Source organism: Oncorhynchus masou, chromosome 10 (genome assembly GCF_036934945.1).
Source record: "Oncorhynchus masou masou isolate Uvic2021 chromosome 10, UVic_Omas_1.1, whole genome shotgun sequence".
NCBI classification, from domain to species: domain Eukaryota; kingdom Metazoa; phylum Chordata; class Actinopteri; order Salmoniformes; family Salmonidae; genus Oncorhynchus; species Oncorhynchus masou.
The window spans coordinates 28,602,488-28,628,835 of NC_088221.1; the positions used below are offsets into that span (position 1 = coordinate 28,602,488).

Sequence of the window (26,348 nt, forward strand, 5' to 3'; positions counted from 1 at the left end):
GAGCATTAGGGCAGAAGAGGTTGGGGGCGATGGGCATTCCTCCAGTGTTATTTCACATGGCAAGGCTGCAAGCAAGTCTTAGTGGAGGATGTATCACTTAAACCCTACCACTCCTTAACATAGCTTTGCACTCTTAACACGTCCACTGTCGACGTACAGTATCTAAATACAATGGCCTCAAGTCATCTGGACAGAAAATACCTAGATGAGTTCAATATAGGCTTTCACTATAAGTAAACACTTTTATATAGACTTCAAATATTATTCATCAGTGTGTTTACACCAATAGTGTTAAGATACTTAAACAGTCATCTAACTTCTACTGATGTCACAGTTGTCATATGAGTTGCAACACTGTTGACAGATAACTGTAAATTGAGAGACAGTTGATGGACAACTGTAACTGTTTGATACTAAAACAACGCTCTAAAAGTGTTGCTGGATGTTTGACCTGTCATCCAGACCCGTTTTAGTGCAGCAGGGTTTAGAGCCCAACAGGAGGTCTCTGTCTCTACGTCTCCTCTTCCTTTGTCTCTGTCGGCGAGGTAACAGAGTACTGTTGCTTATTCTGGAGCGTGCTGGAAGGTTGGACAGTGTGATGATAGAGATGGGTGATATGTGGAAAAAGTCTCCTGACTGTGCACATCCATCCGTCCACAAGCATGTACTTTCATGCTCATACAGACATATGACCTTCTTTACTTTACACTACGTAAAGTGAAGAGTATCCATTATTTGATCTAGGATCCATTCCAAATTGCTTGAGTATATACCCCAAAATCATATTTTTATTTGATTGATACATATAAGGTTGTCAGTAAGTAAGGTAAATCTCTCACACATATGAACACTGTGGTGGTTGGGCTCTAGAGTTAATACTCATGTTTCCACACTTTTCCCAAGAGGCTTCTCACACGCTCTCTCTCTCTCGGTCTGTTCATTTAACGTTCTTGTGAACCAGAGCTGTTTAAATGGGCAAAAAGGCAAGGCTGCTGTGGGGTGAGGGGCACAAAAATGCACCTGTCTCGGTAGCACGATTGTGTAGGGTGTGTTTGGGAGTGACTGTTGGTCCTGCCCAGTGGAATGCTTGGTCTGTGCCAGTGACTGGCTTTTCTGTGGGAGTTTCCTCACTGGGCCTCAGCACAGACAGGGAGAGAAAACGACAGAGTGAAGGAAAGAGAGAGACAGCCTTGAGTGTAAAAAAGAGGGCAAGAGGGTTGGGGAGGGAGAGCGTGGCAGACTTGATGAGCGAGAACTAGTGAGTTAGGAACCACAAGTTTCCACTGCACTCAGACCTCAGAGAGGAGAAAGAGAGGGCTGAGAGACCAGATTCCACTGTGACTGACAGAGAGGGCCCTAGTGACAGGTACTCCGTGTGAGAGAGTCAGCGTTCCTTATGTTGTTGGCCTTAACCTGGGGGTCACTGGGGCGCCACTACATCGCCATGTTTGAGTCCACCCAGAACGTGATGCTGAAGCCCACAGAGACCTGGAGAGAAGCCCTGCTTGACACCCGCGTCATGGACCTCTTCTTCACCGTGAGTCTTAGCTTTCTCTCCTCTTCGTCTCTCTGTAGCTAGAATATCCTTGTGTCCTGCTGACTGTTCTTTGACCATTTGTCTTCTCTTGTAGTTCTTACCACAGATTTGGAGAGGGAGGGTTTGAACTGTGTATTTTATGAGGCATGTGAAACATATGACATTTTATAGTGAGGCATGTATTAAAAATTATCTTTATTGCAATGTAGTAGTATTTTTCCTAGGTGACGTGTAGATATAGTAGTGAAACTTGTTTTTATAAAGTGTTTGTGTCTGTGTCTGAGTGTGGAACAAATCAGTCAACTCTCCCTCAGCATCCAGGCTCTCTCTGCCAAATACTGATCCCTTCTCCTCCAGGCAATATCCCCAACCTGGAGGCTTCTCTCTATTCTGCATCTCTCAATTTCTACAATTGACATGAAATATGTTGTTGGATGACTGAGGTTGAGTGGTTTGGCCCTGGAAGATATCTTTTGTATTATGGTCTTTTTTTGTTCAGCATCTCTGCAAAGTTATGTGTAACCCCCTCTCGTTTTATGGAGTGGTTTGAGACCAGAAGATCTATCGTATTGTCTGACCACTGACCAGTATATTGTTCTAACAGAGGGCTAGTGTCTCTTACCTCACTCTGTGGTATTTGTGGTGGATGGGGTGTTTGTTATTGTAAGACTGCTGTAGTGCAACTGTTCGTTGTGTGTGTGTGTGTTTTGGTGGGTGCTCAGCTGCTGCTCCTCAATCCTCAGCTGTGAGGGTGAAGGCCCATGGAAGGGGCCGTCCAGACACGTGCCGCCAGGGTCAGAGTTCAAACAGAGCGATGGCAGGATTACACGCTAACCTTGGCATTATTAGGGCCTTATAAAATCGATGTTGCGGACGGGATCATGGAATCCAGACAAGTGGAATTCAAGCATTTTATTTTTTAAGTCATAAGACATGAACAAAATGCATCAGTGATTTGTATTTTCCTGCAACTTTCTGAAACGACACAGGAATGTGTGCGTGCCTGTGCCCGCGCATGGCTACACTTTGTGTATCCTTTACCAATGATGCTAATGATAACCTTCTGGTAGATGGAAAGGCTTTCCCAAAAACCTTCTCAATTAAATGTTAAATACACAGTAGCCTATGCCTACCTGGCAAAATTGTATCATGATTCTGCAATCACATGAGCGCTACAGAAACATTGCTAACCAAACAACGGTATCTGGCTGGTGCCCACTTTCAACTACACCCAAAATTCTGATGTCTTCGTTTTTCCCCAGACCTAAAAAGTGGTCTCCTTATGTGGTTTAAGCATGGTTGTGGATTTAGAACATCCAATTCTGTTGTTTTTCTATTTAAAACGTATGATTTTGAGAGGCAAAAACAGGTAGAAATGGAAACCCAGGAGAAAACAGAATTTTGGGGGAAAATAAGACTGATTTTATAGGGCCCTAGATTACGGGGCCCCGTTAACACCCCTCGCATACTGTAAGGACCTTGAGGGGGTCCATCTCCCCTTTTGTATGTGTCAATCTCCCTTTAAATGACCCTACTCTGGAGGTGAAGTGGTCTAGGAGGTTTGGAGAGGGGCAGAATTTGGCAAAAGAGGTCTCCCTCCAGGTACATAGAATCACCTATGTCCTTTACATTGCGAAATTGAAGCTTCAGTTCAGTGACTAACAGATCTGAAAGAAATAACAAATGTTCGAGGTAATTTGAATGAATAGCGTTCTCAGTTCCACTCTTGAGACATTGGTCTAGGCCAGGGAGGATAAATCAGCGATGGGAATGACGCCACCCTCAAAATACATCGTATCCATCCCCTCTGTTCTTTTGACACCTAGCGAAATGAGCTCTAAGTTAACATTTTCCCCACCAGCTGTAATTTGGGTCTACGACTGTTTTTGTTTGTGGTTTGCGTTGGTTTTGGCTTGTGAGAGTGCCTTTAATTTGTCATTCTCACACGTACACTCCAGCTCTGTTTGCCCAGTAAACCCAATCAGGGCTGCGTCTGTAGAGCTGAGTCTATGATGATGTGATGATGGCTGATTCTACCCTGGGCGGCAGTAACTGAGTCTGACAAACGAGGGAGTGAGAAAAGGAGAGGGGGGAGACAATCATACGGAAGCGCTCAGTTAATTTAAAAAAACAGAAAGGGGAGCCTTCAATCCCCCTGAGGAAACAGACACCAGGCTTTGTCTCCTGCTATAAATAGGAGATTCATTCTCTCTCCGCAGAGGAGTACCCAGTCTTGTTTTGAATCCCCCCTCTACCCCCTGCCTGTCTCTAACTATAGTCGTACTCAAGGCAATTGGCATAGCTAGCGCTGCGCGGATGTTCGTTGGTGCAGCTGTTTTTAGAGCGTGTGCGGTGTGCGATCTTTGGCCTTGCGTTCTTTTTCTCTCCCTCCCTCCCTCTTTCCTTTCCTTCCCTCCACTCTACTCCTCCAGAGAATGACTTCAGACTCTGGAGAGGGCAGTAGCAGCACTCACCAACAGCAGAGATCTCTTTGCTACGCTACATTAGCATCAGAGTCCTTGGAACACCGTGGCCGACAACCAACCACTACAGCTGAGGGAGGGAGGGAAAGCCAGAAAGGGAGTGAGACAGGGAGGTTGAGAGAAGGAGTTTCTCAGAGGAAAAAAGGATACTTGAGGTGGGGAGAGTGTTCTAGAGCTGTTTGGGGTTGCGTAGGGATTGTGTGGCTAGCACCCAGGCTTTTTCAGGGTCGATAACAGTAAGAGAATGGGAGAAAAAGCAGACTGAGAGAATAGACAGAGCTCTGAGTGAGCATTCAGAGCCAGGAGTCCTCATTGCGCTGCCTGTCAGTGAAAGCACACGTTGCTCCACAGTGGAGCTGAAACTGCCTCACTGCCCGGTTATTTCACATCCGATTCACCATACAACTTCTCTGACAGAGAATTACAGGTTCTCTCTGACTACTGACTGACTCTGGGTTTGATTGAGACGGCCTCAGCAAGTTTCAGACTGGCTCTGTGATCGATTGGTATTGTCTGTGTTGACATCCAGAGTTACTGTGTCTGGGTCCAGTGGCTGGCATTTTGAGCATTCATTCTCTGTTCCCTTTGCTTCAGAACACGGTGAGTCTGTCACTTCAGTTTGTCTCATAATGCTGTCTTTTTCTGGATGTAAACAGAAACTACTGAAACTGCATTGAGAGTTGTGGCTCAGTCAGTTGTACCCGTGGCATAACCGGCCCTGTTCAGGTGTGTGTATGAGCCGTGTTACTTTGTCTGAGATGCACAATGTCGTACGGGAGGTACAAATCCTGTTTGGGGTCTATTCCATTACAGCACAGTCTTTGTAGATAAATAACCTGGATAGATTTTCATCCAGATGCTTTCACCGCTCTGCTCATTTTACATTCATGGTCTCACACAATCATCATAATCGTCATCAGAAAAAATATATTCTGTCCTTTAAAACTAACATGGGCAAGAGCTTGTATGTTATTATATCTCCCTTGCTCAAAAGAACAACTATTTAGTTATAACCTTCCATGCTCCCCTCCACTCAGGTCCACATAAAGATCCGTGAGGACTCAGACATGGCCCAGGACTCCCTGCAGTGCCTGGCCCAGCTGGCCTCCATGCACGGCCCAATCTTCCCTGATGAGAGTGCCCAGGTCTCCTACCTGGCCCACCTGGTGGAGGGGCTTCTCAGCATGATCAATGGGTGAGTCTGTCAGAGCGTTAAACTAATTCTGGTTGGTTTCAATGGACCCAATCCAGGGCTAGAAACACTGCTGCCCTCTGCATGCAAGAAGCTCTAATTGAATTTGATACTTGGGCCTTTATATCATGTACTGCATGATTATTATGACGGCCTGTATGTGTGTTAGTCGGATTATTTGGACTGGAGGCTGGTAGCATGAAGGATGTGATTTGTATGTAATCGACTTGTGTGTCCTCTCAGTTGAAGTAGTACTTAACTGAATAAACAGGGCTCTGCTCGAATGTATAAATAAAACACACACACCCACACTTGTGCTCGGAACTCGTGACTCAGTAGGCGGAGTGAGTTAGGGGCTCGCTCTATCTCTCCGTAATCACCTATTCCTGGAGCTTTTTTCCAGTTGCATCATCGGAAAACCATGCAGGCAGGATGGCCAATCTGCAGTGGTTGAACAGCTCTGCTTGCTATTGAAATCTATCTGATAAGGTTTAGCGAGCCGCACTGTTCTAGGCAGTAGGCTAGCTACGACAGGCAGGCCTCAAAGACAGTACTCTAACTGGGGCTGTGGAAACATGGCCCTACCCGGGCAACAGGTACTGCTCAGTGCTCACACACTGGGCAGCACTGCGTCTGGTTTCATACCATGCCTGTTTCAAACATATATATTTCTAAAATACTTTTTTATTTTTTATATTAAAAATACTTTTCCAGATTTTGAATGAAATTAGCCAACATTCCTTTAAGGTTGTGTTTTGTTTGTGTCCCTCCACCAGGATAGAGATTGAGGACTCTGAGGCGGTGGGCATCTCTAACATCATCTCCAACCTGATCAGCACATTTCCCCGTGTCATCCTGACTGCCCTGCCCAGCGAGCTCTTCACCTCCTTCATCAACTGTCTCACCCTCCTCACCTGCTCCTTCGGACGCAGCGCCGCCCTGGAGGAAGTGGTCAGCATTGCACTCAATCCTTACTGCAGGAACATTACATAGTTGATCCATTTTATTTTTCGTTCTGTTGCTTTGAAAACACACATTCAATGAGTCTCTCTACTCTCCCCCTTCTCTCGCTCTCTTTTTGTCTCTCTCCTCCAGCTGGATAAGGATGACATGGTATACATGGAGGCGTATGACAAGCTGTTAGAGTCATGGCTGACCCTGGTTCAGGATGATGAACATTTCCCCCGCGGCTGCTTCGTCCAGCCCGCTGTTCAGGTCTTCAATTCCTACATCCAGTGTCACCTGGCTGCACCTGACGGCACCCGCAATCTGGTGAGACACACACACGCTTCAATCTAGTCTCAAATAAGCAGTCAGTCGGCCTCCCAGGTGGCACAGTAGTTAAGGGTGCTGTACTGCAGCGCCAGCTGTGCCACCAGAGACTCTGGGTTTGCGCCCAGGCTCTGTCGTAACTAGCCGCAGCCGGGAGGTCCGTGGGGCGACGCACAATTGGCCTAGCGTCGTCCGGGTTAGGGAGGGTTTGGCCGGTAGGGATATCCTTGGCTTGGTTGGGTTGTGTATCGGAGGACGCATGACTTTCAACCTTCGTCTCTCCCAAGCCCGTACGGTAGTTGTAGCGATGAGACAAGATAGTAGCTACTAACAATTGGATACCAAGAAATTGGGGAGAAAAAGGGGGGTAAAATAAAATAAAAAAAGCTAACAAAAAACAACAAAAAAGAAGCAGTCAGTCAATTGTTTTTATGGGTAAATGATATGTCAGCACTTTCAACAGTCAATCCACCATGATCCACATCTCCTCACTCCTTTGTCATACATTCATCACTCTTTCTTTCTGTTTTCTTTCTTCCTCGCTCACTCTCTCTTCATCTGACTCTTCTCTGTCCTTAGTCTCGGTCCCTCTTTAATGTCATGGTCTCTCTCCCTCCCTCCAGACGGTGAACGGCGTGGCATCTCATGAGGAGGATGAGATTAACGAGTTACAGGAGGATGACAGAGAGCTGTTCTCAGATCAGCTGGCCAGCATCGGCATGTTAGGACGCATAGCAGCCAACCACTGTATCCCCCTACTGACCAGGTATTAGAGGTCGACCGATTATGATTTTTCAATACCGATACCGATTATTTGAGGACAAAAACAGCCGATACCGATTAATCGGCCAATTTTTTTGAAATGTACGCATTTTTTTGAAATTTACAGATTTTTGTAATAATGACAATTGCAACAATACTGAATGAACAATGAACACTTTTATTTTAACTTAATATAATACATATGGGCTTTTGGATGGGTGTTCTCAAGGTGATTCCACAGGTTGGTGGTATTTTTTTATTTAGCCTTTGCTGACCCCATGTTTACATCTTTATCACAAATAAGACACCTTGCTTTCCCTGGTGCCAATTCCATGTAATAGTCCCACACTGGTGCTCTGCTTTTCTCTGCCATCTGTAAAACACACACAGCTCTGAAGTGACAACGATACTGAAGAGTGATACGGAGACAAATACTCGCAGCTGTTTGAATAAAAATAAAGAGTTTAAGTTACCTGTGATGAATGTTGAAAACAAAAACTGTAATTTCTATATGCAGGAAATCCTATTTTAATAATGGACATGGTAAGAATTGACTACCAAAGTGCGAGTCATAATTCCCATGACACCTTCTAGCAAAATCTGAAAAGCGGTTCCTTCATTCATTTATTCCATAGGATATTTTTAGATTCACTTAAAATAAGGTCTGTGTTTCGTGTAGGCTTACACCACCGTGCCAATTTTATAACTGTGTAGATATCCATAGGACAAGGTAACTCTGATCAATTGGCTAAATATAAGCAAAGATAAAAAAATTGTAGAGTGGATTTATGAAAATATTTTGACAAACGTTACCTTATCCTAGTGAGATTTACACGGTATCAAAACACTGAGGCGGTTTAAGCCTGCACGAAACACAGACCTTATTTGAAGTAGATCGAGACATTCTCTATGGAAGACATGAACGGTAAAATAAAGAAGGAACCCCTATCAAGTTCAGCCGCAAGTTATTACAGGAATTATAACGTTGACTATTTCGCTCTAAACCATATAGCTTTGACTATTACGAGCCTGCTGCTGCCTACCACCCCTCAGTCAGACTGCTCTATCAAATATCAAATCATAGACTTAACTATAATAAACACAGAAATAGGAGCCCTAGGTCAAATCCGTAAACTATCACCTTGAAAACAAAAAGTTTATTCCGTTCCGTATTTTATCTAACGGGTGGCATCCATCAGTCTAAATATTCCTGTTACATTGCACAACCTTAAATGTTATGTCATAATTACATAAAATTCTGACAAATTAGTTCGCAGCAAGCCAGGCTGCCCAAACTGTTGCATGTACCCTGACTCTGCGTGCAATGAACGCAAGAGAAATGACACAATTTCACCTGGTTAATATTGCCTGCTAACCTGGATTTCTTTTAGCTAAATATGCAGGTTTAAAAAATATATACTTGTGGATTGATTTTAAGAAAGACATTGATGTTTATGGTTCGGTACACATTGAAGCAACGACAGTCGTTGATTGATTGTTTTTTATAAGATAAGTTTAATGCTAGCTAGCAACTTATCTTGGCTTACTGCATTCGCGTAACAGGCAGGCTCCTCGTGAGGCAGGTGGTTAGAGCGTTGGACTAGTTAACTGTAAGGTTGCAAGATTGAATCCCCTGAGCTGACAAGGTAAAAATCTGTCGTTCTGCCCCTGAACAAGGCAGTTAACCCACCGTTCCTAGGCCGTCATTGAAAATAAGAATGTGTTCTTAACTGACTTGCCTAGTTAAATAAAGATTAAATAAAGGTGTAAAAAATATATATAAAAATCGGCAAAATCGGCACCCAAAAATAACAATTTCCGATTGTTATGAAAACTTGAAATCGGTCCTAATTAATCGGCCATTCCAATTAATCGGTCGACCTCTACCAGGTGTGTGTGTGTGTGTGTATTTGATCCCCTGCTGATTTTGTACATTAGCCTACTGACAAAGAAATTATCAGTCTATAATTTTAATGGTAGGTTTATTTGAACAGTGAGAGACAGAATAACAACAAAAAATATCCAGAAAAACGCATGTCAAAAATGTTATAAATTGATTTGCATTTTAATGAGGGAAATAAGTATTTGACCCCTCTGCAAAACATGACTTAGTACTTGGTGAAAAAACCCTTGTTGGCAATCAGAGGTCAGACGTTTCTTGTAGTTGGCCACCAGGTTTGCACACATCTCAGGAGGGATTTTGTCCCACTCCTCTTTGTAGATCTTCTCCAAGTCATTAAGGTTTCGAGGCTGACGTTTGGCAACTCGAACCTTCAGTTCCCTCCACAGATTTTCTATGAGATTAAGGTCTGGAGACTGGCTAGGCCTCTCCAGGACCTTAATGTGCTTCTTCTTGAGCCACTCCTTTGTTGCCTTGGCTGTGTGTTTTGGGTCATTGTCATGCTGGAATACCCATCCACGACCCATTTTCAATGCCCTGGCTGAGGGAAGGAGGTTCTCACCCAAGATTTGACGGTACATGGCCCCGTCCATCATCCCTTTGATGCGGTGAAGTTGTCCTGTCACCCATAGCAGAAAAACACCCCAAAGCATAATGTTTCCACCTGCGTGTTTGACAGTGGGGATGGTGTTCTTGGGGTCATAGTCAGCATTCCTCCTCCTCCAAACACGGTGAGTTGAGTTGATGCCAAAGAGCTCCATGTTGGTCTCATCTGACCACAACACTTTCAACCAGTTGTCCTCTGAATCATTCAGATGTTCATTGGCAAACTTCAGTCGGGCATGTACAGTGGGGCAAAAAAGTATTTAGTCAGCCACCAATTGTGCAAGTTCTCCCACTTAAAAAGATGAGAGAGGCCTGTAATTTTCATCATAGGTACACTTCAACTTTGACAGAAAAAACGAGGGGGAAAAAATCCAGAAAATCACTTTGTAGGATTTTTAATGAATTTATTTGCAAATTATGGTGGAAAATAAGTATTTGGTCAATAACAAAAGTTTCTCTCAAATGTGTGTATGTACAGTTGAAGTTGGAAGTTTACATACACCTTAGCTAAATACATTTAAACTCATTTTTTCACAATTCCTGATCTTTAATCCTAATAGAAATTCCCTGTTTTAGGTCAGTTAGGATCACCACTTTATTTTAAGAATGTGAAATGTCAGAATAATAGTAGAGTGATTTATTTCAGCTTTTATTTCTTTCATCACATTCCCAGTGGGTCAGAAGTTTACATGCACTCAATTAGTATTTGGTAGCATTGCTTTTAAATTGTCTAACCTCTCTAGGGTATGTGGGACGCTAGTGTAACATCCAGTGAGATTGCAGAGCGCCAAATTCAAATACAGAAATGCTCATTATAAAAATTCAGGAAAAAAACACATTTTACATTCATTTCTTGTGAATCAAACCACGGTGTCAGATTTAAAAATAAAAAATGTAATTAAAAAATAAATAAATAATGCATTACGGCGAAAGCATACCTCACGATTATTTGAGAACATAGCCCAGTAGACAAATCATTACAAACAGTAACCAGCCAAGCAGAAGAGTTACACAACTCGGAAAGAGAAAATTAATCCCTTACCTTTGATCTTCATATGGTTGCACTCAGAAGACATTCATTTACACAATAAATGTTCCTTTTGTTCGATAAAGTCTCTTTATATCCAAAAACCTCCGTTTTGGTCGCGTTTTCTTCAGTAATCCACAGGCTCAAACGCAGGCAGACAAAAATCCAAATTATATCCATAAAGTTCATAGAAACATGTTAAACAATGTTTATATTCAAGCCTCAGGTTGTTTTTAGCCTAAATTATCTATAATATTTCAACCGGACAATAACGTTGTCAATATAAAAAGTAAACAAGAAAGGCTCTCTCTCGGGATTGCGCATGAAAAAGCTCTGTGACGTGTCAGGGTCCACTCAGACTGGACACCATTCAGACTGGTCTTACTCCCTCATTTATCAGAATACAAGCTTGAAACCATTTCTAAAGACTGTTGACATCTAGTGGAAGGCATAGGAACTGCAATTTGAGTCCTAAGTCAATGGATACTGTAATGGCATTGAATAGAAAACTACAAAAACAAAACAGCAAAAAACGACTTCCTGAATGAATTTTTTTCAGGTTTTCGCCTGCCAAATCAGTTCTGTTATACTCACAGACACTAATTTAACAGTTTTGGGAACTTTAGAGTGTTTTCTATACAAATCTACCAGTTATATGCATATCATATCTTCTGGGCCCAAGTAGCAGACATTTTAAATTGGGCTTGCTTTTCATCCAAAATTCCGAATGCTGCCCCCTACCCTCGAAGTTAACTTGGGTCAAATGTTTTGGGTAGCCTTCCACAAGCTTCCCACAATAAGTTGGGTGAATTTTGGCCCATTCCTCCTGACAGCTGGTGTAACTGAGTCAGGTTTGTAGGCATCCTTGCTCGCACATGCTTTTTCAGTTCAGCCCACAAATGTTCTATAGGATTTAGGTCAGGGCTTTGTGATGACCACTCCAATACCTTGACTTTGTTGTCTTTAGGCCATTTGCAACAACATTGGAAGTATGCTTGGGGTCATGGTCCATTTTGGAAGACACATTTGCGACCAAGCTTTAACTTCCTGAATGATGTCTTGAGATGTTGCTTCAATATATCCACATAATTTTCATCCCTCATGATGCCATGTATTTTGTGAAGTGCACCAGTCCCTCCTGCAGCAAAGCACCCCCACAACATGATGCTGCCACCCCCGTGCTTCATGGTTGGGATGGTGTTCTTCGGCTTGCAAGCATCCCCTTTCTCCTCCAAACATTCATTATGACCAAACAGTTGTATTTTTGTTTCATCAGACCAGAGGACATTTCTACAAAAAGTACCATCTTTGTCCCCATGTGCAGTTGCAAACCGTAGTCTGGCTTTTCTATGGCAGAAGCAGCGGCCTCTTCCTTGCTGAGTGGCCTTTCAGGTTATGTCAATATAGGACTCGTTTTACTGTGTATATAGATACTTTTGTACCTGTTTCCTCCAGCATCTTCACAGGGTCCTTTGCTGTTGTTCTGGGATTGATTTGCACTTTTCGCAACAAAGTGTGTTCATCTCCAGGAGACAGAATCTCCTTCCTGAGCGGTATGACGGCTGTGTGGTCACATGGTGTTTATACTTGCGTACTATTGTTTGTACAGATGAACGTGGTACCTTCAGGCGTTTGGAAATTGCTCCCAAGGATGAACCAGACTTGTGGAGGTCTACAATTTTTTTTGAGGTCTTGGCTGATTTCTTTTGATTTTCCCTTGATGTTAAGCAAAGAGGCACTGAGTTTGAAGGTCGGCCTTGAAATACATCCACAGGTACACCTCCAATTGACTCAAATGATGTCAATTAGCCTATCAGAAGCTTCTATAGCCATGTCATAATTTTCTGGAATTTCCCAAGCTGTTTTAAAGTAGAGGACGACCGATTTAATCGGAATGGCCGATTTTAATTAGGGCCGACTTCAAGTTTTCATAACAATCGGTAATCTGCATTTTTGGACACCGATTATGGCCGATTACATTGCACTCCACGAGGAGACTGCGTGGCAGGCTGACTACCTGTTATTCGAGTGCAGCAAGGAGCAAGGTAAGGTGCTCGCCAGCATTAAATGTATCATATTAAAAACAATCAATCTTAACTAGTGATTATGTTAACTACACATGGTTGATGATATTACTAGTTTATCTAGCTTGTCCTGCGTTGCATATAATCGATGCAGTGTCTGTTAATTTGTCATTGAATCATAACCTACTTCGTCAAACGGGTGATTTAACAAGCACATTTGTGAAAAAAGCACTTGTTGCACCAATGTGTACCTAACTATAAACATCAACACCTTTCTTAAAATCAATACATAAGTATATATTTTTAAACCTGCATATTTAGTTAATACTGCCTGCTAACATTAATTTCTTTTAACTAGGGAAATTGTGTCACTTCTCTTGTGTTCTGTGCAACAGAGTCAGTGTATGTGCGGCAGTTTGGTTGCCTGGCTCGTTGCAAACTGTGTGAAAACTGTTTGTTCCTAACAAAGACAGCCAACTTTGCCAAACGGGGGATGATTTAACAAAAGCATATTTGTGAAAAAAAGCACAATTGTTGCACGAATGTACATAAACATCAATGTCTTTCTTAAAATCAATACACAGAAGTATATATATTTAAACCTGCATATTTAGTTAAAAGAAATTCATGTTAGCAGGCAATATTAACTATGGAAATTGTGTCACTTCTCTTGCGTTCATTGCACGCAGAGTCAGAGTATATGCAACAGTTTGGGCTGTCTGGCGCAACTAATTTGCCAGAATTGTACGTAATTATGACATAACATTGAAGGTTGTGCAATGTAACTGGAATATTTAGACTCATGGATGCCACGCCTTAGATAAAATGCATAACGGTTCCGTATTTCACTGAAAGAATAAACGTTTTCGAAATGATCGTTTCCGGATTTTACCATATTAATGACCTAAGGCTCATATTTTTGTGTGTTATGTTATAATTAAGTCTAAGATTTGATAGAGTAGTCTGACTGAGCGGTGGTAGGCAGCAGCAGGCACGTAAGCGTTCATTCAAACAGCACTTTCATGCGTTTGCCAGCAGCTCTTTGCTGTGCTTCAAGCATTGAGCTGTTTATTACTTCAAGCCTATCAACTCCCGAGATTAGACTGGTGTAACCGATGTGAAATGGCTAGCTAGTTAGCGGGGTGCGCGCTAATAGCATTTCAATCGGTGACGTCACTCGCTCTGAGACCTTGAAGTAGTTGTTCCCCTTCTCCGCGGCTTTTGTGGAGCAATGGGTAACGATGCTTCGAGGTTGGCTGTTGTCGATGTGTTCCTGGTTCGAGCCCAGGTAGGGGCGAGGAGCGGGGCGGAAGCTATACTGTTACACTTGCAATACTAAAGTGCCTATAAGAACATCCAATAGCTTTTTTACATGGCACATATTGCACTTTTACTTTCTTCTCCAAAACTGGTTTTGCATTATTTAAACCAAATTGAACATGTTTCATTATTTACTTGAGGCTAAATTGATTTTATTGATGTATTATATTAAGTTAAAATAAAAGTGTTCATTCAATATTGTTGTAATTGTCATTATTACAAATGAATAAAATAAATAAATCGGACGATTTAATCGGCATCGGCTTTTTTGGTCCTCCAATAATCGGTATCGGCGTTGAAAAATCATATTCGGTTGACCTCTAGTTTAAAGGCACAGTCAACTTAGTGTATGTTAACTTCTGACCCACTGGAATTGTGATACAGTGAATTATAAGTGAAATAATCTGTCTGCATACAATTGTTGGAAAAATTACTTGTTATGCACAAAGTAGATGTCCTTACCGACTTGCCAAAACTACAGTTTGTTAACAAGAAATTTGTGAAGTGGTTGAAAAACGAGTTTTAATGACTCCAGCCTATGTAAACTTCCGACTTCAACGGTACATATATGTATGTATATGTACAGTTGAAGTCGAAAGTTTACAAACACTTCTTAAGTTGGAGTCATTAAAACTCGTTTTTCAACCACTACACAAATTGGTTGAAAAACTCCACACACACCTCTTGCTATTAGACTATCCCCTAGCTCTGTAAACATGAGTCTGACCTGTGTGTGTGTGTGTGTGTGGTTGGTCAGTCTGTTGGAGGAGCGGGTGACGCGGCTCCACGGCCAGCTCCAGAGGACCCAGCAGCACCTCATGAACTCCTCTAACCCTGAATCAGTGGACCGCAAGGTCCTGGATGACCTCTACGAAGACATCCACTGGCTCATACTGGTCTCAGGTCAGTGGATCACTGTGATCATATTTACTCAGAATAGTCCATTCCAGAAAATATTTTATTTGTTTATTTATTATGCACGATTCCCAACATAAGGCACTATCAATCACTAATGTATTTATAAAGCCTTTTTTACATCAGCAGATGTCACAGTGCTATACAGAACCCCAGCCTAGAACTCCAAGCAATGCAGATGTAGAAGCATGGAGGCTAGGACAAACTCCCTAGAAAGGCAGGAACCTAGAGTGGAACCAGGCTCTGAGGGGTTGCCTGTCCTCTTCTGGCTGTGCCGGGTGGAGATTATAATAATACATGCATTAAGGACAGATTGTTCTTCAAGATTTTCAAACGTTCATAGATGACCAGCAGGGTCAAATAAAATCACAGTGGTTGTAGAGGGTGCAACAGGTCAGCACCTCAGGAATAAATGTCAGTTGACTTTTCATAGCTGAGCATTCAGAGTTAGAGACAGCAGGTGCGGTAGAAAGAGAGCATGTCGAAAACAGCAGGTCCAAGATAAGGTAGCACGTCCGGTGAACAGGTCAGGGTTCCATAGCCGCAGGCAGGACAGTTGAAACTGGAGCAGCAGCACGACCAGGTGGACTGGGGACAGCAAGGAGTCATCAGGCTAGGTAGTCCTGAGGCATGGTGATAGGGCCCAGGTCCTCTGGGTGAGAGAGAGATATTGCAGCATAGATAATGGAGGCTGAGACGGGTGGGGTCAGGTCACTGTGTCCCCGTCCCACGAAACCCCTGGACAGTGCCAACCAGGCAGGACATAACCCCACCCACTTTGCCAAAGCACAGTCCCCACACCACTAGACGGATATCAACAGACCACGAACTTACTACCCTGAGACAAGGCTGAGTATAGCCTACGAAGTTCTCCTCCACCACACAAGCCCGAGGGGGCACAAAACCGGACGGGAAGATCCAATGTGTGACTAAAGTTACACACCCCTCCTAAGGACAGTATGGAAGAGCACTAGTGAGTCAGCCCACGTAAAAGGGTCAGAGGCAGATCCAAGTGGAGTGAGGGGAGCCAACAAGGAAGAGACAGCAAGGGTGGTTTGTCACTCCCCAGTGCCTTGCCATTCACCTTCACACCCCAGGGCTCGACTACACTCAACCATAGGACCTATTGAAGTGACGAGTCATCAGTAAAGACTTAAAAGTTTAGACAGTCTGCATCTCTCACATGGATAGGCAGACCATTCCATAAAAATGGAGCTCTATAGGAGAAAGCCCTGCCTCCAGCTGCTTGCTTAGAAAAGGACAATAAGGAGGCCTGCGTCTTGTGACTGTAGCAAACGCATAGGTACGTACGACAGGACCAAATCGGAGATTAGTTAGGAGTATTGCCCTAGTCTAATCTAGAAGTGACAAAAGCTTTTCTGCATAATTTTGGGACAAAATGTTTCAGATTTTTTGCAATATTCTTGATATGTTCGTCAAGAGAGAGATCAGGGTCCCGATGAACGCCGAGGTCCTTCAGTTTTATTTGAGACGACACCATCGAGTATTATTTTTTTATTTCACCTTATTTATTTCACACACTGCGACCTGGCCAAGATAAAGCAAAGCAATGCAACAAACAACAGCACAGAGTTACATGGAATAAACAAGCCTACGGTCAATAACACAATAGAAAAAAAGAGTCTATATACAGTGTGCAAATGGCGTGAGGAGGTAAGGCAATAAATTGGCCATAGTAGCAAAGTAATTACAATTTAGCAAATTAACACTGGAGTGATAGATGTGCAAGTAGAAATACTGGTGTGCAAAAAAGCAGAAAAGTACATAAAAACTATGGGGATGAGGTAGGTATATTGAATGTGCTATTTACAGATGGGCTATGTACAGCTGCAGCGATCGGTTCGATGCTCAGATAGCTGATGTTTAAAGTTAGTGTGGGAAATATAAGTCTCCAGTTTCCGCAATTGTTGCAATCCGTTCCAGTCATTGGCAGCAGAGAACTGGAAGGAAAGGCGGCCGAAGGAGGTATTGGCTTTGGGGATGACCAGTGAGAGATACCTGCTGGAGCGCGTGCTACGGGTGGGTGTTATCGTGACCAGTGAGCTGAGATAAGGCGGAGCTTTACCTAGCAAAGACTTATAGATGACCTGGAGCCAGTGGGTATGGCAACGAATATGTAGCGAGGGCCTGCCGACTAGAGCATACAGGTCGCAGTGGTGGTTGGTATATGGGGCTTTGATGACGAAACGGATGTCACTGTGATAGACTGAATCCAGTTTTCTGAGTAGGGTGTTGGAGGCTATTTTGTAAATGACATCGCTGAAGTCGAGGATCGGTAGGAGAGTCAGTTTTACGAGGGTATGTTTGGCGGCGTGAGTGAAGGAGGCTTTGTTGTGAAATAGGAAGCTGATTCTAGATTTAATTTTGGATTGGAGATGTTTAATATGAGTCTGGAGGGAGAGTTTACAGTCTAGCCAGGCACCTAGGTATTTGTAGTTTTCCACATATTCTAATTCAGAACCGTCCAGAGTTGTGATGCTCGTCGGGCGGGCGGGTGCGGGCAGCGAACGGTTGAAAAGCATGCATTTAGTTTTACTAGCGTTTTAAGAGCAGTTGGAGGCCACGGAAGGATTGTTGTATGGCATTGAAGCTCGTTTGGAGGTTTGTTAACACAGTGTCCAAAGAAGGGCCAGATGTATACAGAATGGTGTTGTCTGCGTAGAGGTGGATTACTCGATTACTAGAGGGAATCACTCGCAGCAAGAGCGACATAGTTGATATATACAGAGAAAAGAGTCGGCCCGAGAATTGAACCCTGTAGTACCCCCATCGAGACTGCGGAGGTCCGGACAACAGGCCCTCCGATTTGACACACTGAACTCTGCCTGAGAAGTAGTTGGTGAACCAGGCGAGGCAACCATTTGAGAAACCAAGGCTGTTGAGTCTGCCGATAAGAATGCGGGGATTGACAGAGTCGAAAGCCTTGGCCAGGTTGTTGAATACGGCTGCACAGTATTGTCTTTTATCGATGGCGGTTATGATATCGTTTAGTACCTTGCGCGTGGCTGAGGTGCACCCGTGACCAGCTCGGAAACCGGATAGCACAACGGAGAAGGTACGGTGAATTTCGAAATGGTCAGTGATCTGTTTATTAACTTGGCTTTCGAAAACTTTAGAAAGGCAAGGCAGGATGGATATAGGTCTGTAACAGTTTGGGTCTAGAGTGTCACCCCCTTTGAAGAGGGGGATGACCACGGCAGCTTTCCAATCTTTAGGGATCTCAGACGATACGAAAGAGAGGTTGAACAGACTGGTAATAGGAGTTGCAACAATGACGGTGGATAATTTTAGAAAGAGACGGTCCAGATTGTCCAGCCCAGCTGATTTGTACGGTCCAGGTTTTGCAGCTCTTTCAGAACATCTGCTTTCGGGATTTGGGTGAAGGAGAAGCTAGGGAGGCTTGGGCAAGTAGCTGCGGGGGGTGCGGCACTGTTGGTTGGGGTAGCCAGGAGGAACGCATGGCCAGCCGTAGAGAAGTGCTTATTGAAATTCTCAATTATCGTGGATTTATCAGTGGTGACAATGTTACCTAGCTTCAATGCAGTGGGCAACTGGGTGGAGGTGCTCTTATTCTCCTTGGACTTTTGTGTCCCAAAACTTTTTGGAATTAGTGCTACAGGATGCAAATTTCTATTCTAAAAAGCTAGCCTTTGCTTTCCTGACTGACTGCGTGTATTGGTTCCTGACTTCCCTGAAAAGTTGCATATCGCGGGGACTATTCGATGCCAGTGCAGTCCGCCACAGGATGTTTTTGTGCTGGTTGAGGGCAGTCAGGTCTGGAGTGAACCAAGTGCTTTATCTGTTTTTAGTTCTGCATTTTTGTCAGCTCCAACAGCAGATTTCATTATTTTTTGGGGCCTAGAACTAACTTCTCTGTTTTGTCAAAGTTTAAACGAGAGAAAAATTGCCTCCAACCACTTTATTTTTTAAAAATGTTTTTTAAACCTTTATTTCACTAGGCAAGTCAGTTAAGAACAAATGATTATTTACAATGATTTACAATGACAGCCTAGGAACAGTGTGCACTGCCTTGTTCATGGGCAGACAGATTATTTTTACCTTGTCAGCTCGGGGATTCGATCGAGCAACCTTTTGGTTACTGGCCCAACGCTCTAGACACTAGGCTACCTCCCGCTCCATCCTTATGTCTGAAACACAGGGATCCAGGGTAGGGAATATTGGGGCTTCACCATGTTTCATCCAAATGTACAGCTGTGTGTCGTCCACATAGTGAAAGTTGACATTATTTTCCCGGATGACATTCAAGAGGGAGGGTGTGTGTGTGTAGTGGTCCTAAAACAGAACCTAGTGTTGTTTACATGCTCATTTCCATCAGTGGTCCCTTGTTGTTTTAAAGAATGGATTTATTGTGTAACATATCTTTTTAGCATTCAGTCCGTTTTATTGACCATTAGCATAAAATGAAACCTAACTGCACTCTGGGGGGCATCAACTATGTCCTTAGATCTCCTAAGTTGTTTTTGGGGACTAAATTTAGACTGGGAGGCACACTGCGCTTGTGTATTAGTGCATGGCAGGAATGTTGCACAACTGGTGGCCTGGCCCTCCACGAACCAACTGCTTTGCTGTATAGTACATTTTAGCATTCCCATTGGCTACAGAATTCCCCTTCAGTGCATAACTCAATTTGCACCCCTAGTTGGTTCTCTCTTAGTGTGCTCAGAGTTTGATGTTTGCTCTGTTTGACAACGTTTTCTTATTCAGTGCCTCCATAATGGATTGTTTCTGGCTGGTCCTAGTTGTAATTGTGAATGCAAGTGATTTGTGTGTGTGTTCCAGGCTACCTGCTGGCAGATGACCCTCAGGGTGAGACTCCTCTGATCCCGGCTGAGGTGATGGAGTATTCTATCAACCACTCTACTGAGGTAGACATCAACACCACCTTGCAGATACTGGGCTCCCCTGGAGAGAAGGCCTCCTCTATCCCAGGATGCAACAGGACAGACTCTGTCATCAGGTAAGAGAGGGACTACTTAATTGCAAACACCTAGTTTCGTATCAAATTCCCAGATCTAAATTGGATGGCTGGTTTGAAAGGAATGACTAAAACCAACAGACACTCAGGCCCTCGTCAGTGGACCAGAGTTGCTCATCTCCGCTATAAATCCATCAACTAATGGGTCAAAAACGCACTGTCTCAGTCAGTGATCTAATGAACAGCTTGGACAGTCTCCCATCACTGTCTCAGTCAGTGATCTAATGAACAGCTTGGACAGTCTCCCATCACTGTCTCAGTCAGTGATCTAATGAACAGCTTGGACAGTCTCCCATCACTGTCTCAGTCAGTGATCTAATGAACAGCTTGGACAGTCTCCCATCACTGTCTCAGTCACTGATCTAATGAACAGCTTGGACAGTCTCCCCTCATTGTCTGTCAGTGATCTAATGAACAGCTTGGACAGTCTCCCCTCATTGTCTCAGTCAGTGATCTAATGAACAGCTCCCCCCACTGTCTACAGAAGCTGAGCTCTAAGTTGTGTACTTGTTAACTGGTTGTAGTGCTCTGTCACGTTCACACCAGTGCGCTGTCTGTCCGGAGTGTGCCTTGTAAAAACCTACTGTCCCGTGGCATGGCAGCAGCCTTTCCCTTATAGTATTTTCCAGACGGGGCACAAAGGTCCACATATCACTACACAAGCCATCTGGCACAGAAACTGTCCATTGAAGCCAACAGAAGGCTTTTTTAAGCGGCAACAGATCTAGGTATTGGTTCCTCGCACCACCAGTACAGTACAATGGTAGGGGGAATATTACGTACAGTGCAGGGCCAATGAGCCACCCGTGGGTGTGGCCACACCCTTTTGGGAGTGGCCCCCTGGGGGTGTGGTGCCAGCGCCACAGAGGGGGAATGCCCTGGTACAGACCGAGCCATGCTAGCCACTCACACACACACACACACACACACACAGGATCTTGGACACACACATGATGGTGTAGAGGCCGAGCCAGCCTTAGAGCAGCACCAGCCCCAGACCACCACTCCCCAACATTAATTTAAGGCATGGCCAGGTGCTGCTAAGACTAGTGTGTGCGTGTCTGCACGCGTGCTTTTGGTGTCGGGGGTACATGGGCAATCATATAGGGAATTTGAGGTGGTGGGGGTCGTGATAGTGGGCTCTGGATTGTTCTTTGTGGGGGCGAGGGGGCACAGAGGAATGGAAAGGCAAGAGGCCGGGCATCAGATTTCCTAATAACACTGTGCGACCCCGGCTCTGTTAATGTCAATGGGCTTTTGTTTTTGCAAACAATGTGAAACAGTGCACTGTCATGCTGCGTGGGCACGTACTGAGGCCCATCTCTTACATACAGAACACTAAGCTGCACTAAGCCCTCTATCTCTCTGGACTTTGTCACGTGTGTGTGTGTGTGTGTGGGTCAACGTGGTCATTACTGAAATGAACAGACTAAATCCCTACCTCTTTCTTTTGTTCTTCCCCTTCCCTCCTCTTGCTCATCCTGGCCTTGGCTTCTTATTACAATTCATCCACCTCTTTTTCCTCCTCTCACTTCCCTTGCTATCACACTCTCCTTTTTTCCTTCTCTCTTTTGCCATTTCTTTCTCTTTAACCTCTATCATTCCTTCACTCTCCCTGTCCCCTCTCTCAGGTTGTTGTCAGCGGTGTTGAGGACGTCAGAGGTAGAGTCCAGGGCCACCAGGGCCAGTCTGACAGAGCTGCTCAGCCCTCAGATGGGGAAGGACATTGTCTGGTTCCTCAAACGCTGGGCTAAGACTTACCTACTGGTGGACGAGAAACTCTATGGACAGGTACAACTACCACCAGACTAGGGATGTGACAAATGGAGAAAAAAATCTTAATGTTTAAGCTGCCATTTTTTTAAACGGTTTTCCGTTGAAACAATAAGACAAATTCACACAGTTCCATGTGAATTCACAATGCAGATGGTCTATATCGCGCTTCCCGCTGACAGAATACATTATTTATGCTGCTGGTTCTTTTCAGGAGTGTAGCGCGTGTAGCTTGTTGTCGTCCAATCACAAGTCATCAAACCGGCACAAGGCTTCAGTCATAGAGCTAGATCCTCCAAGTGGCAAGTTATTAGGATATTTCTAGGCTAATCAATGGAAGATGGAATTAAAAAAGTTAAATGTTAAAAAGTTAAATGAGAAAGACCAGCTACAACACCAAGAGCCAACAGGTAGTAATAATTTGAATGGATTTTTTGTTATTCACTGTAGGATTCGGAAGGGGAGAAAGTTATGTAGTCTCAATCACCCTAGCTAACATTAGCGAGCTCCTTATCTCAGTTTTAGGCAGTCAAGACAGTGATACTATGTAATCAGATGAGATGATAAATACAGTGCTTTCGGAAAGTATTCAGACCTGTTAACTTTATCCACATTTTGTTACGTTACAGCCTTGTCCTAAAATGGATTAAATAGTTTTTTTCCCCCTCAATCTACAAACAATCCTTAATGACAGTGAAAACAGGTTTAGAAATGTTTGCAAATTTAGAAAAAGTTAAAAACATCTTATAAGTATTCAGACCCTTTGCTATGAGACTTGAAATTGAGCTCCAGTGCATCCTGTTTCCATTGATCATCCTTGAAATGTTTCTACAACTTGTGGTAAATTCTCATTGCTAGAGGCATCACTACAGACACCCTGCATTATCTCAACCGGCCGTGATTGGGAGTCCCATAGGGCAATTGGCACAGCGTTGTCCGGGTTTGGCCGGTGTAGTAGGCAGTCATTGTAAATAAGAATTTGTTCTTAACTGACTTGCCTAGGTAAATAAATAAAGTAGCTTTTTCCTCCTAACGTTACATGATTGTTTCATTAGGTATTTGTAACATTTTTATTTTCACTTTATGATGATGATCGGTACCTGTTAGTGGTAGTTTTGTGATATTCATTTTGTAATAAACAAATATATACACTACCATTAAAAAGTTTGGGGTCACTAAGAAATGTCTTTGTTTTTCATGAAAACATACATGAAATGAGGTGCAAAATTATTAGGAAATAGTCAAGACTGACAAGGTTATAAATCATTTTTAATTAATAATAATTTTGTCCTTCAAACTTTGCTTTTGTCAAATAATCTTCCATTTGCAGCAATTACAGCCTTGCAGACCTTTGAAATTCTATTTGACAATTTGTTGAGATAATCTGAAGAGATTTCACCCCATGCGTCCTGAAGCACCCCCCACAAGTTGGATTGGCTTGATGGGCACTTCTTACGTACCATACGGTCAAGTTGCTCCCACAACAGCTCAATATGGTTGAGATCCGGTGATTGTGCTGGCCACTCCTTTATAGACAGAATACCAGCTGACTGCTTCTTCCTTAAATAGTTATTGCATAGTTTGGAGCTGTGCTTTGGGTCATTGTCCTGTTGTAGGAGGAAATTGGCTCCAATTAAGCGCTGTCCACAGGGTATGGTGTTGCAAAATGGAGTGATAGTCTTCCTTCTTCAAGATCCCTTTAACCCTGTACAAATCTCGCACTTTACCACCACCAAATCACCCCCAGACCATCATATTGCCTCCACCATTCTTGACAGATGGCGTCAAGCAGTCCTCCTGTATCTTTTCATTTTTTCTGCGTCTCACGAATGTTCTTCTTTGTGATCCGAACACCTCAAACTTAGATTGGTCTGTCCATAACACTTTTTTCCAATCTTGCTCCATCTAGTGTCGGTGTTCTTTTGCCCATCTTAATTGTTTATTTTTATTGGCCAGTCTGAGATATGGCTTTTTCTTTGCAACTCTGCCTAGAAGGCCAGCATCCCGGAGTTGCCTCTTCACTGTTGATGTTGAGATGGGTGTTTTGCAGGTACTATTTAATGAAGCTGCCAGTTGAGGATTTGTGAAGCGTCTGTTTCTCAAACTAGACACTCTAATGTACTTGTCCTCTTGCTCAGTTGTGCACCGGGGCCTCCCACTCTTTATATTCTGGTTTGAGCCAGTTTGCACTGTTCTGTGAAGGGAGTAGTACACAGCGTTGTACGAGATCTTCAGTTTCTTGGCAATTCATCGCCTTCATTTCTCAGAACAAGAATAGTCTGACGAGTTTCGGAAGAAAGTTCTTTGTTTCTGGCCATTTTGAGCCTGTAATCGAACCCACAAATGCTGATGCTCCAGATACTCAACTAGTCTAAAGAAGGCCAGTTTTATTGCTTCTTTAATCAGAACAACAGTTTTCAACTGTGCTAACATAATTGCAAAATGGTTTTCTAATGATCAATTAGCCTTTTCAAATGATAAACTTTGATTCACTAACACAACGTGGCATTGGAACACAGATAAATGATAAATGACCTCTGTACGCCAATGTAGATATTCCATAAAAAATCTGCCGTTTCCAGCTACAATAGTCATTTACAACATTAACAACATTAACATCTACACTGTTTCTGATCAATTTGATGTTATTTTAATGGACAAAAAAATAGCTTTTCTTAAAACAACAAGGACATTTCTAAGTGTCCCCAAACCTTTGGACGGTAGTGTATATTCAGTTAGTTTTTTTTTTCTCTGAACGTTAAAGATCACAATTTTGTTGAAACGTTCACACCCCATACACCAGACACCACTGTCTGATTTGTCTTAATGTGGTCGTCCATAATAACACTTCTCACTCCAACCCTCCTGAGTGTGAAGGCCCTATAACATGGTGCGGCAGGTAGCCTAGTGGTTAGAGCGTTGGGCCAGTAACCGGAAGGTTGCTCGATCGAATCCCAAAGCTGACAAGGTCGAGCAACCTTCCGGTTACTGGCCCAACGCTCTAACCACTAGGCTACCTGCCGCACCATGTTATAGGGCCTGTCATTCTGACCCTGAACAAGGCAGTTAACCCATTGTTCCTAGGCTGTCATTGTAAATAAGAATTTGTTCTTTACTGACTTGCCTAGTTAAACAAAGTTTAAATATAACAATAACACTGGCATGGTAATGGACTTGGCATGGATTTGACAGATGACTTCATAAATAGTCTTTGTGACATTAACTGATGAGGAGGCGGCCACTGGACACTTGAGGTGAAAATGCCAGGGATTGTCCTCCATCACTGTCTACAGTAGCTAAGCTCTGAGAGCTCTCTTAAGTGTTCTTAAAGTATCCCTGTAAAGGCCTCCTTGTAGAGTTATGTTATGTTTACACCACCAGTGTAATTTCACCTTAACACCAGTGTACTCTCTGGAAGTGTGTCTTGTAAAACCGGGTTTGCTGTGGGTCGTGGCATGGTGTGGAGCAGTGCAGTATACCACTGGACTGGACTGTACAGCCAGTTGACTGACATCAGCTGCCATGGCTATTTATGATGTGATCTGTTCAAGTGTTGCAGTGATTTTCATCTATGCCTCAAACCATTTCACACCTATCTTTCTCACTCTTTTCATTCCTCCTTCAGATCAGTATACCCCTGAGCACTGCGTTCGGGGCCGACACAGAGGGGGCCCAGTGGATTGTGGGATACCTGCTGGAGAAAGTGATCAACAACCTGTCTGTGTGGAGCTCTGAACCTGAACTGGCTAACGACACGGTGGAGCTACTGGTCTGTCTGGTGGAGAAGAGGGAGAGGTCTGACACTGACTTATGTATACCAACTTGAACAATGCACACACACATCTAGTTAGCAAATGAGCCTAAACGTTGGTGCTTGAAACAACTACCCCTTGTGGTGGAGTGATAGTAGATGAGAAAATGTATCTCGCCAATGATTATCACATGCCAACAAACCTTTCTCCATCCCTCCTCTCTCAGGGCCAACATAGTGGTGCAGTGTGAGAACTGGTGGAACTTAGCAAAGCAGTTTGCCAGCCGCAGCCCTCCCCTGGACCTGCTGTCCAGCTCAGTACAAAGGACCCTGATGAAGGCCCTGGTTCTGGGGGGCTTCGCACACATGGACTCAGACACCAAGCAGCAATACTGGACCGAGGTAGGGAATCCTATAGAACCCCAAAGAACACAGAGCCTGCCTATTTCTAAAATGTATCTTATTAAAATGTGATTTTAAACCTAACCATACTGATAACCTTAAGCCTAACTTTACATTTAAATTAAGACCAAAAATGCAAAAATGTTTTCATGAATTTTTACAATCTGCCAATTTGGATTTTGTGTCCATGGTACCTCTTGAAAACCCTACCAAACAATGCTCACCTTACTGCTGTCACCCACCCAGTCAGCAACGATGGTATTAACTAATTATGTTTTAGGTACTGTTGTGTCCTTCCATCTTGTCAGTACGTACTTAATGTCCCACATCTCATCAATTGTTGCAGTAATGTATGACAGGGTGTTCA

At 43.5% G+C, this 26,348-nt stretch overlaps 1 protein-coding gene across 1 annotated transcript in view; it reads left to right on the forward strand.

Moving 5' to 3' along the window:
• The window catches only part of LOC135547472 (exportin-4-like), a 56,792-nt gene that overhangs the window by 22,153 nt on the left and 8,291 nt on the right, over positions 1 to 26,348 (forward strand). Inside the window, 10 exon segments of the mRNA XM_064976513.1 lie at positions 1,424 to 1,537; positions 5,058 to 5,215; positions 5,989 to 6,163; positions 6,308 to 6,484; positions 7,108 to 7,250; positions 14,881 to 15,026; positions 19,860 to 20,037; positions 21,687 to 21,846; positions 25,454 to 25,623; positions 25,807 to 25,981. Of these exon segments, the coding sequence (XP_064832585.1) occupies positions 1,424 to 1,537; positions 5,058 to 5,215; positions 5,989 to 6,163; positions 6,308 to 6,484; positions 7,108 to 7,250; positions 14,881 to 15,026; positions 19,860 to 20,037; positions 21,687 to 21,846; positions 25,454 to 25,623; positions 25,807 to 25,981 (1,596 nt within the window).